We start from the raw sequence: 13035 nt of genomic DNA, 5'->3' as shown, positions 1-13035 counted from the left end.
CAGCAAAATTTAGGTCTTTTTAAATGACTGAAGACTCAGCAAAACCTGTTGCCTGGCTTAACCAAATAACCTTACTTACTGTGGAGGAAGCATGCTTATTTTTCAAATAATATAAAATACATTTACTTTCCTTAATCAATTGTCAATTAGAGATCACTTCCTAATGTTTTGCAACTTTCTCCAAAAAGGAAAAATAAATTATTTTCAATCCATTATTTTAAATAACATCTCAAATAATGAAGCAACTTAACTACATCACAAAACTACTAGTTCATGAAATGGGGTTTTATTAAACATATTTGCTAAAGACTGAAATCAGATTAGGCATTAAAGTACATCCTTTGTTTATAAAAAAAATTAATGGTTTTTCAAATCACCTCTAATTGCTTTGGGCAGAAAGTCTGGCTTCTACATATTTCAAACCCCTTTCTAAATATTTCAAATCATTTGTTATATATAAGAAGCACCAGTAAAAACTAGAGGGGAATCAGAAAACTCTTGAAAAGTACCAAGTCCTCAAACTTAGCACCCAATTTGGGCACACCTAGCTTGACATAAAAAGTCAAAAAGTAATTCAAATATTTAAATGAAGACATATTAAGAGAAATGTCATAAGATACTTTATAATGTGACTGCCAATAAAAAGGCAAAGAAGACTTAAGGTATCCACCATGGACAGATTCCAAGAGAAAAAGTTTATACCGATGACATTTCCATACTTACTCTTAAATTTTCTAAGTGTGTGCTTAAAAACAACAACGTTATTATTCAAAAGATACCTCAAGTTTTAAAAGAATAGCTGCTTTTATAACATTTAAAAGAAAAGAGAAACAATTCAAGCTTACTTTGATACAAATATAGCATTCCATAAGGAACTGCTGGTGGTAAGGTGGTACAGCCACTGTGTAAACAGTTTGGTGGTTCCTCAAAAGCTAAATATATTTACAACCAAAAGATTTGAAAACAAGGCTTCAAATATATACTTAGACACCAATACTCATAGCAGCATGATTCACAGTAGCCAAAAGGTAGCAACAACAGATGACTGAATAAATGAAGTGCAGTATATACCTACAATGGAATATTTCTCAGCCATAAAAACGAAGTACTGATACATGCTACAAAAATGGATGAACCCTGAAAACATGATGCCAAGTGAAATGAATCAGATGCAAAAGGACAAATTTATGACTCCAGTTGTATGAAATATCTACAACAGGCAACGTCACAGAGGTAAAAAGGAGATTAGAAGTTACCAGTGGCTGGGGAGGTGGTAGTGCAGGGGACAATGGGGAGTTGTTGCTTAATGGTTAAGGAGTTTCTGTTTGGTATTTAAAGAGTTTTGTAAATAGACAGGGGTGATACAGATGTACAACATCGTGAATGTAATTAATACTTCATTTTACATTTAAAGATGGTTAGAATGCATACACATTTTTTCAACGGTAATTTTGTAAAAATAGCATTCACCCCACAGATTGAAATACAAAGGGAAAATGTGCCTTTATGTAAAATGGAGACAAGTGGTGGTCATCACATTAACCAAGCTGTCCAACGTGGCCACTTGCAGCCTGATTTTATGTGCCTCCTGCTGTGATCAATATAATGGTCTTGCTGGAAAATTTGGCCTTATCATGAAGAAAGTGAAAAATCTAGAGTATTATAGGATAACTGGTCTGGATTCTTCAAAGGATTCACCACCATTAAGAAAAAGATGGAGTTTCCACTGTAGCTCAGCCGGTTACGAACCCGACTAGTATCCATGAGGATGCGGGTTTGATCCCTGGCCTCGATCATTGGGTGAAGGATCTGGTATTGCTGTGAGCTGAGACACAGCTGTGGTGTAGTCTGGCAGCTGCAGCTCCAATTCAATTCCCTAGCCTGGGAACTTCCATATGCTGCAGGTGTGGCCCTAAAAGCAAAAAGGAAGGAAGGAAGAAAAGAAAAGAAAGAAGACTATTGATAAGACTCTTTTAGATTGGGGAAACTTAAAAAACACAAGAGCCAAATGCAATGCTGGAACCTTGGCTGAATCTGATCTGGAAGAAAAAGAGCTCTAACAGATATTTTGGGGATAACAGAGGAAATTTGAGTCATAGACAGCATGTAGGACGACAGCACTGAATTACCGCTGATTCCTCAGTTACAGTAATAGTACATGGGTTATATAAGAGAATGCCCCTGTACTTGGGAAGTATATACTTGGGAGGTATTTACAGGTGGTGTGTCATGAAATGTGTAGCCTACTTTTGGATCATTTGGCAAAAGAGAATGTGTGTGTGTGAGAGAAACAGAGACAGAGAGAGGGAGGGAGGAGGAACCTTTGGGGTAAGATAACAACTGGAGCCGTTAAATGAAGGATATGTATGTGTTCATGCGGTTTTCTTTCCATTTTACTGGGGGTTTGAAACAAATGTTTTTAAAGATTAAAAAGTCAGAATTCCTTGAAGAGTTCTTTCCCACCCAGAACACGCTGAGGAAGGCTAAATGAACACGGGGGAAAGTGTAACAAGTCCAGGGCTTTACTTACCTTCCACATCGTACCAATGAGCGCCATTCGTGATCCCGTCTTTGAAAGTCTCGTCTTCATCTCCGGGGCAATGGGGTGCACCCGTTTTCATGATGGGGTGGTTTGAAGCATAGGCTTTTGCCAAGTATTTAAATACTTCATCATCTGAGGTTTTGCTATAGATTCCAGTAGCCTTATGTTCTGGAGAATCATCAAAAGGATAGCTTGCTACCACTGAGCCACCATGTAGATTTCCAGAAAGCACAAACCTTCAAAAACACAGCCAAGTCACATATTACATTTTAAAGGGCACAGAAAATGTATTTTTAAACCCTACGTGTTCCATAAATAAACTTAGATATTCCTCTAGACACCTAGAAGACAACTCTCTCAGCTGTTGTTTTTCTTGTTTTTTGTTGTTGTTGTTTGTTTTTAATATTTTTTTCTTTTCTTTCTTTTTTTTTTTTTTTATGGCCACATGCATGGCATATGGAGTTCCTTGGCCAGGGACTGAATCCAAGCTGTAGCTGTGACCTATGCTGTGCCTTTTAACCCACTGTGCTGGGTGGGGTATCGAACCCATGCCTCCACAGCAACCAGAACCACTGCAGTTGGATTCTTAACCCACTGCATCACAGCAGGAACTCCTCAGCTGTTGTAACAGATAAACAACAATAAAAAAGAAAATGGAAAGACAGCATTATCAATTCAACAAATTTCAGTTTTTACAATTCAAGTTAACTTCAAATAACTTTAAAGAATGTTCCCATCATTGAAAAGATAGCTGAACAACAAAGTATAAATTAATGTTTCAGGAGACATCTTATTTGGGGAACTCTAAATTCATGTAATAGGTTTAATAATATGAACTTGCCAATATTCAGCCATGTTTTGACCTACATATTGACAATTTCTTAGAGTTCCATCTAATACCTGCATTTTATAATGCGTTTATTTCATAGAAAGTGTGGCTTACATAAGTAAATATTTGTTGAATACATAAGTTAGGTTAATGAGTTTCATGCTTTGTATATTACTGTCCAGAGAGTATTTTTAAGATAGGAAGTCTAATTTAAAACAGGATGTGTTCTGGCTCATTCCAGTTTCACAATACACTAAACTCACATTTTCAAGAGAGAAGCTATAGTTGAGAAGATTCAGGAGGGAGAAAAGACCTGACACAGTGAGCTGCTTTCAGAGAAAAACAATACAGCACATAAAAGACTATTGCATCACTGTAAAAGCAGCTACTCTTTCCAGGCTCAACATTCCTGGTTGGGCCATTAAAAAATAAACTGACATGGAGACAAGGCTGCTTTTATAAAAGAGATATTTTAATTTTTTAATGTTTTTACTTTTAAGTGAAACTATTTACAATTTGGTCAAATTTATAGATATAGAAATACTGAAGAACACCTTTTATGGTAAAAGCCAAAGGCAAAAACATGCTTTAATCCTATTTACACATTTTTTACTCATGCAACAGTTCAAACCTTTGCTACCAGTGAAGATTAAACACTTGTCTCTCTGCCCTCAAAATTGGATTTTTTGCTTCTACCTTTTTGTGGCTGAAATTAAACTGACCCACAGAAATTCTAAAGGGGGTTGCTATATAACATTTCTTTCCATACGCTTGAAAGAATATTAAGTCTATGATATGTTTAATTTGAAAGGTTACATATGATCAGTACCTCCCAGAGGAGGTCAAACAATGAAAATTACTTGTAACGTAAAATCTGTTCATCAGAAGACAGAACTTAGCTGATAAAGACAGTGCTTAAATACTAGATTAGACTGTGAAAAAAGACTAGTTTAAAACTAAAATAATTAAAATTAGCATAGTTCCAGACACCAGAGGAGAATGCCATTTGATGTGGTGGCAATAGCACAGGCTTTGAAACCAGGCAAATATGTGTTAGAACATTGGTTTCTCAGACATGTCGTTCACCAGGAACATGACCAGAAGTTGCTGCCTGTTAATTAACTGAACCCCAATTTCTCTCTCATCTGTAAAATGGGGATTAATGCTACTTGCTTCCCAGGGTTGTTATGAGAATTAAATAAGATAATACAACATCTTCTAGCACAATGACTGCTTTATAGCACCTGCTCAACAAATGTTCATTCCTTTGGCCATACCCAACATCCTGCTTAGGGAATTACTGCCTTATAGACAATCTACTCCCCACTTCCACTGCCAGAAAGAATGCTACAGAAACTAAAACTAGGTATATATTCTGATATTCTAACTCCACCTTACCCATCCCTCCACCATAGGCAAGGTATTAACAATGTACTTTTTGGTTTCTAAAATAATTTAAGTACTCCCCACCACCACCAAGACAGACAGACAGACAGACAGACAGACACAGACACACACACACACACTTTGGGAAAGTTACAAGAAGGCCAGCCCAGTTCAGGCAATACATTCCACAGCAAATTTTCTTGAGGGTCAACTATAAGCCAAATGATGTAGTCACTAAGGAATACATCAGTGAAGAAACAAATACAAAAATGCCCTCATGGCATTCATATTCTAGTGGGGAAAAAAATGGATAACTGAACATTCTAAATAAGTGAAGCATGCTATTTATATATTTTCTTTCTTTCTTTCCGCCACACCCTCAGCATGTGGAAGTTCTCTGGCCAGGGGTCAAACCCAAGCCACAGCAGCGACCCAAGCCATTTGAGTGACAGTGCTGGATCCTTAATGCTGCACCGCGATGGAACTTTTTAACTACATATTTTCAATTAAAACTTTAAATTCCAAGAGTCTCTACTGAAGGCTGTATTCCACTTCCTTCAACATTTCTTCTAAGACATCTCAGAAATACTATTAAAATGGCTTAACCAAAGACTTTTAGAACAATGAAATATTTGCAATCTACTTGAGTGACAAAATTATTAGGTTTTCTTTACTCATACAGCCTCAAAGTACCAGTGCCACTCCGTTAAGGATGAGCTCAAGAGAAAGTGATAACTACTCCAGTGGCTATAAGATTACTGCTTTTCGTCTTTGTCAAACCAACTTTGCATATCAGTCCAATTTTATTTGGACAATATTTTATGGCTTCCATCTAAATCAATTCTCTTAAGTGTTTTCTCACATTTGACTTTAATATCATATCTCATTCATTGCATAAGATTTAAAGTGGCTGCTAAATATAAAAATTATAAATAAGAGTCTCTAGATATTAAAGTCAATCTCTAACGTAACTCTATATGCTCCCCTGATAACCCTATAAATGACTTTTTGAAATTAAGAAAACTTGATGTCTGATAAGCTAAATTCTAAAGGTTTCAGTAAATTGTGGATTTACACCTACCCCAACTTTATAATGCTTTTCACAAACATACCCCAAAAATCATTTATATGCTAATCTCCTATTAAAGTCTAAGCAGGAATATTTAATTAAAGCAGTGTGCCCCCAAAATGAGGGTTAAGTATAAATTATAAAATAATTTAATAATGGAGTTAAAATCTTCTATATTTTCTTAAGCATTTATCGGTTATCAATAGTACAAAATCATCATTAGATGGAGTATTAAGTGTAACAAAGAAAATAAACTTCACTTTCCTGAGCAGGAGGAAATAAGCCTTAAAATCTTACATATCCAAAACAATAAGAAAAGTCTGTTTCTGGAGTTCCCGTTGTGGCGCAGTGGTTAACGAATCCGACTAGGAACCATGAGGTTGCGGGTTCGGTCCCTGCCCTTGCTCAGTGGGTTAACGATCGGCGTTGCCGTGAGCTGTGGTGTAGGTTGCAGACATGGCTCAGATCCCACGTTGCTGTGGCTCTGGCGTAGGCCGGTGGCTACAGCTCTGATTCGACCCCTAGCCTGGGAACCTCCATATGCCGCAAGAGCGGCCCAAGAAATAGCAAAAAAAAAAAGTCTGTTTCTAATATAGCTGGGTGAATAGGATATCAAGACATTTTCAGATGACTTATTTCTTCACAAAATACACGGCAAAAGGCAATTTCCCTATACAGACTGATGTTTGTGGATTTAAAATTTCCTATTAATACAGACGCAAACTATTGTCTTTGGAATGGATAAGGAATGAGATACTGCTGTACAGGACTGGAAACTATATCTAGTCACTTATGATGGAGCATAATAATGTGAGAAAAAAGGAATGTATACATGTATGTGTAACTGGGTCACCTTGCTGTACAGTAGAAAATTGACAGAACACTGTAAACCAGCTATAATGGAAAAAATAAAAATCATTATAAAAATAAAATATCCTATTAATAAAGCTGACTTTATATTTAGGAATCAATCTCAAATTGTGTGTATGCTTGTTTTTCACCTTATTCACACATCAGTGTCCTTTGTTATTGATGAATCATTAAATAATATGTATCTCGAGTTTTTTTTAAAAGATGGAGGATGAATAGATGTACCTTTCACCCTATATACTCACCTACTTTCCCTTCTGATTAGAGTTACATTGGGAAGACAGAGGATATGATTAGAGTAGTCATCCATCACAAAACAGAATGACTTTCTGTGTACAAAATGACACAGATGAGTTTTTTAAATCTTCACAAGCTCCTATCATGGAACTAACCAGCCTAGACTATAACTTATAATCATTAAATACTGATGATAGGAAAGAGGTACCCAGAGAGCAAATCTTTGGTTCTAGATACAAAGTTTAAAGCTCTCAATATAGTCTCAAGGTGACTTGCACCAAGACAATGCTCATTTTTATTTTTGGTCACAGCAGAGCTAATACTAAAGATTAAAATCTATTCACAGAATTTACGTCTCTGCAAGGGTCGTGATGGAGCATTTTAAATGTATCATTTAAGCAATGCAAACAGTGCATTTGATATATCATCTCAGAAATATCCTGGCCATCACAGCTTCTAACATAAGCTGTGTGTTAAAATCACACTTCTTATGTAAATGTTCAGAGGTCCTGAGACCATTATCTTTCAAAGAAAAATCTTCCCAGAAAGTGTATGTGAAATTAATATCTACAAGGGATCTCAGAAGGAGGAGTAAAATGAAAGGTGGGAGATAAAAAGAATCTAGAATTGTCATAATGCCCATGAATTTTTCAAGGTCTGCTATATATACTGAAACCTTGTAAAAAAAAAAAAGATGATTGCAAATCCTACAGGGAAACTTCTTTACCTGTTATTGCTTTTATCTTATCTGTCACTCAGAAATCCTCAAATCAGGGTGGAAAGATGAATTGCTTCACAAGCCTTATTAAGATACAAAAATGGGGATATGCTGGTAAGGCTGATGCTTGAAAACGGAAAGAAGTGTAGGCTCACTTCAGACTTTTTTCCATCTGAAGAAAGCTCCCTCTTCTTTTATTCCTCGCCTCCTCTTTTTTGCTGAAAATCCTACCCATCTCTCAAGACTCATTTCAAGTTCTACCTCTGCCACAGAGATGACCCATATTATTGCAGCTCACACAGATTTTTGCCAGTAGGAACGATTCATGTAAAGTCTAACTGGATACATAAACACATCTTGTATATATTTAAAATATTTTGTTATACAGCAATTTCTTGAGGGTCTTATGCTCCCTTCAATCTTTATTTATTTATTTACCTTTTAGGGCCGCACCTGCAGCATATGCTGGTTCCCAGTTTAGGGGTTGAATTGGAACTGCACCCACTGGCCTACTCCACAGCCACAGCAACAGCAGATCTGAGCTGCGACTGCGACCTACACCACAGCTAAGGCAACACTGGATCCTTAACCCACTGAGTGAGGCCAGGGATGGAATCCTCATGGATGCTAGTTAGATCCGTTTCCGCAGCCACGATAGACACTCCTCCTTTTAATTTTTAAATCCCACATAGCTGAATAATACTTAAGGTATGTCTTAAGTGTGACAATTAACCATTCAGCCCTGGCCCACTAAAAAAAAAAAAAAAAAAAGTGCTCAAATGGCATCAGAAACCCTTCACAGCCTAAAATGAAGCCACTTACAGATGAAAATATCAGATCTGAACAAGTTTGCCAGCCATATCCACATGCTCCATAGCTATGTCAGAGGTAAAGATGGGAAGAGCATCAGTATCTGTCAAATAACCAAGAGGAAGACCCCAGAAACCATCATCTGTCACTTTCAGGGTACAGTCTCCCTCCACTGCTGTTAAGAGTACTAAGAAGCAGACGGTTGGAGGCTAAGTCTCAGCTACACTCCTTACTCCGTAAAATACTTACAATCTGACTCTCGACTTCCCCATATGCAAAATAATGATGTTAATACCGTCTACCCCATCAGGTTGTGGCCAACATAAGCTGAGCTCATGCAGTCCATGAAACGGGCTTAGCACACTGCCTTGGTCATAAAACAATTGCAATATTGCCGACTAATCTACAAAATAAGTGAGCTGACCTAGGTCATCCTTAAGGTCTAGCTCATATTCTACGGTCCTGTGGGACTAGGGACCAGAATGCCAAGGTGTCTCCTCTCCAGGCAAACAGCGCTCTCTGCATTCTTTGAACAAATGACAGCCTCGAGGCAGCGCTTCTTGGACAATTAGCGGGACAGGAGGCTAAGCGGCCTGGGCCCTTTCCCCGTTATGGAGTGTCGCTCGCTGCCCTCACTACCCCAGTTCCTTAGGCCTGCAAGCTCTGTTTGAGCGCCTACTGAGTCCCAAATCCAGACTCTGCCGGTGGAGGAGGCTCACGTGGAGGGTGGGTGGCGACAAGGAGGGCGGTGGAGAGAGGACAACACTCACTTGTTCCTGCGGATCCACTCGATCAGGGCGCGCACCTCAGGCACGTCGTCCAGGGACGGGGGTTCGCCCGTGCTGAACTGGTCCGGGAAGCTGCGGTTGAGGTCGCGGCCGCGGCTATTGTCACGGCCGCTGGCCCCGGGAGGGCCGCTGTCGCTGAGACCGCAGTCACCCTCGCGGGCGCGCTCGAAGCCGTCGGGGTTGAGGCTGGGCAGCACATACACATCGGTGGTGTTGAGCAGGCGGACCAGGCGCGGGTCCCCACGGCGGTAGCCAGCCGCCAGCTCGCGGGCCAGGTAGATGAGCACCTGGCGGGACACGGTCTCGTCGCCGTGCATATTGCCCACTAGCTTCACCTGAGGCCGGCCGGGCAGGAGCGGCCCCGCCGCGTCGAGCCCCGTGTCGCCGTCAGGAGGCGGCGGCCCCAGGCCGGCCGTGAGGCGCAGCACCCAAAGCGGCCGACCCTCCACCGAGCTGCCGATGCTGAAGAGGCGAGCCAGGCCCGGGGGCCCGGCAGCCGCCGCCTCCCTCAGCACGGAGCCCAGCTCCTCTTCGTGGTAGTAGCGGTCGAACTGGCCCTCGTCCGCCTCGGCGCCCGCGCTTGTCGTTGTCGTCGTGGCCTCCGCCTTCTTGATGTGCGCTGCCTGGACCGGGCTCCGCAGCAGCAGCAGCAGGCACATAAGCAGCGGGAGGCGCCCCCGCCGCCAGGGTGGCCGCGCGTCCCAGCCGCTCGCCATCTTCCAGCAGCGCCGCTAACCCCGGCTCCGTTCCCGCAACTCCGCGCTCCGGGCGGCCGAGGCCCGCCGGATCCCCTCCGCTCCTAGCAACCCCATCCCGCCCTCCAGCCGCAGCCAATCGCCAACCGGTCTGCTGCGGCGTCACGCCAGGGGGCGGGGCTGTCCTTAAAGCAGCCGATTCCCTCTGGGTGTGCCTTCCTTCTGTCCGGGAAGAGTTCGGTCACTCTTTTCCGTCGTCAAGGTTCCTGTCGCTCTTATTCTCTCCCCCCAGTTTCCTCTTCTGCGTTTGCTCCGTTTCTCCTCTACTCGCTCAGTCTCTTCTTTTTGGCTTACCCCTTAAATTCTCACACCCTTTTCTCGGAGTACTCTTCCTAGCCTCCTTCCCATCTTTGTTGCAGCTTTTCCCAGCTGCGCTTTAACGCTTAGAACAGAGAATCGAAAGAATCAAAAGGTTCGAAAGAATCAAAGGACACACACACACACACACACACACACACAAATCAAAAGGTTCGAAAGAATCTACCCTAGAAGAGCCAGAGGACGCCTCAGCCCTTTCTACCGGAGTTGTCCTGCCTCGGCTAGAGCCAGCGCCCCGCCAGCAATTGAAGAGACTAGGACACTTGGAGTGGCACAGGGCTCACAACCTCATTCCAGTGTTTAGATTCTTTGTTAAAAGAAGGTGTTTCCTTTATGTTTAGTGGAAATCTGCTATGTCGTAGGGTCCCTTTGTGTTAATGGATGTACTTCGTTGGTGTTACCCAGGTTATTTCACTGCCACTGGTTCCTGTGTGTGCTGGTCTCAAGCCCTGTAGGCAGTTTTCATTTCATGGTTCACTTACCCACCTCTCAAACCTCTCCTGGGTGAGTTACTTGAACTGTGCCCTTAGAATGACATTTTAAAAACAGCAGGTATAACATTTCTGGAAACACTTGCTTGGTGAGTATAATTCCTAAACACCTCAAAGCTGGCAAATACAGTGGTTTATCATCTTAGAGAAGAGCCTTTTAGTGGTCTTTAAAGTAGGCTTTAGTCACTTAAGCTTGAAGAAACATGAAACCTCACAACCCTTTTTATCAAGTGTGAATTCTACCCATCAAAGAACACAATTGCAATAACTGTTGTAGTTTCTTCTTTCTGAGCCAAGTGTTTCAAATGTTCTTCCTTGAACTATGATTGAACCCTAATATAAACAGTAAAGAGTTCATTCGTTCATTTATCAAATATTTATTGAGCAACTGCTGTGTGCCAGAGGTAAATACCAATAAGCAATTCCTTCTGCTCAGTTAGAGATTGGATACAGTTTGTGATCAGTGGTACAACAGGGATATGGGGGCCCAGGTGAGGGAAACCTCATTCAACCCATGAAGGAGTAAGAGAGAAGGCGAGAAACTGGGAGAAAAAGGGAAGAATTCTGGGCAGAAGGAGGAGCAAGCACTGAAGGCTGCAAGGCTTGAGAGCGAATAAAACTGCACATTCTGGGGGCTGCATGTGGATCAGGATTGTAAAGGAGCTCACAGATGTGAAGGACACAAGCCAGAGAAGCAGGACCAGAACCCGAACAGCCTTGCAAGCCAGGCTCTGGGGAGCATTTGCTCCCTAAGTCCCTGGTGGATTTTAAGCTAGTTTGGGAAAATCCTTCTAACAGTAACATGGAGAATGGAGTGGATTGCCTAAATCTTGAGACCAAGAACTTGTAATGAAGATATAATCCAAGAAAACAGGATGAGCCTCTGAACCCTTGAGGGCAGTGCCAGTGGAGATGGAAAGAGGGAACTGGATTTGAAAGACCTTTAGGAGAGAAAGTGGACAGGATCTGGTGACAGAGGATTGTCGGCTGACTTCAAGCTACAGCAAAAGCAAATTGCGGGTGTTCACTGAGGTATAGGACAGGAGGAAGTTCAGCTTAGGTGAAGATGATGACTTTAGCACAGTTACTGTGGTCCCTGTGAGCGCCTCTTCTCCTCTGTGCCTGTTTGGTTCAATGCGCTGTTGCACAGCAGCTGCAACTCATCAGAAACAAAGCCCCAACTCTGCACAGAGACCGCCCCCCCCCCCCCCGCCCCGGGGAGTGCTTAATCATTACCCTGCGCATTTTTACAATAATCCAAATCAAAGAAGCCCCAGGGGACATGTTAAACTCTAATCAAACATTTCCTTTTCTACCATTTTCACTCTCCTTTGAAACCTCTTCCTGCCAACTCACTCCTACAGCCTCACCTAGAGAGGCAGTAAATAAACAAGTATGAGGGCAGTGAAATAATATGCTGTAACTCGAGCCAGCGCCCTCCCGGGAATCCTCAGTCGTCCTGCCTTGAGACTACAACCTCTTTCATGTCTGGAGCCTCCCACCTAAGCAGGTAACCCTGTGCTGGTGGTTAGAAGTGAAACCCAAAGCTCCCGACCCAGTCACTGCTCACTGGAGGGGAAACCTCCAACGAATTAACTCCAGCTGCCCCTGAGACATCTTGAACCTTGTGACAGGTGTCCCTTTTCTCCTTCCCACAAGGGAAGTCTTGGCTTCACAAAGGAGGGAATTTAGGAAAAGGCTGCCTGTTCACAGAGTGGTAATGATCTGGATTTTTAAAAACAGGACAGAACTGTTGGATGGACTGCTTGACTTCAGTAACCACTTTTTCTAAAATACTCACAGGTAGTTGAAGCACAACATAGATCATGAGCTTGTAAATGTCACACTGTCTAGCAGAAACACGACTTACACACGCAATTTGACAAATGTTGATGGAGCACCCATCTAGTAAAGTCTGTGTGCTGGGTGCAGGGGGATTGGAAGATGAATGAAGATTGCCTTCTCCTAGGAGGCCAGAGTCTAGTGAGGGAGACAGAACCCAGACAGGACAGGATGTGTCCACAGGGGCAGTGCTATGTAACAGGAACTGTGCTAAACCCTTTACATTGGTTGATGCATTTAATCCTCGCGACAATCCTGAGGCAGGTACTATTATCTTTTCCATTTCAAAGACAAATATACCGAAGCACAAGATCTCACAGCTGGCAAGACACAGATCCAGGACTCAAACCCAGGCAGTCTGGTTTCAGAATCTGTGCTTA

At 42.0% G+C, this 13035-nt stretch overlaps 1 protein-coding gene across 1 annotated transcript in view; it reads right to left on the bottom strand.

Moving 5' to 3' along the window:
- The window catches only part of CPD (carboxypeptidase D), a 70544-nt gene extending 60514 nt beyond the window's left edge, over window positions 1-10030 (bottom strand). Inside the window, exons 1-2 of the mRNA XM_047756876.1 lie at window positions 9232-10030; window positions 2531-2778 (exon numbers count right to left, since the gene is read on the bottom strand). Of these exons, the coding sequence (XP_047612832.1) occupies window positions 2531-2778; window positions 9232-9965 (982 nt within the window). The 5' untranslated portion in view covers window positions 9966-10030. The remainder of the gene's footprint in view (window positions 1-2530; window positions 2779-9231) is intronic.
- Window positions 10031-13035: the final 3005 nt, after the last annotated feature.

Source organism: Phacochoerus africanus, chromosome 14 (genome assembly GCF_016906955.1).
Source record: "Phacochoerus africanus isolate WHEZ1 chromosome 14, ROS_Pafr_v1, whole genome shotgun sequence".
In the NCBI taxonomy this organism is placed as follows: domain Eukaryota; kingdom Metazoa; phylum Chordata; class Mammalia; order Artiodactyla; family Suidae; genus Phacochoerus; species Phacochoerus africanus.
Note: the sequence above shows the minus strand (reverse complement) of the source record. Positions and strands in the feature narration are given on the sequence as shown.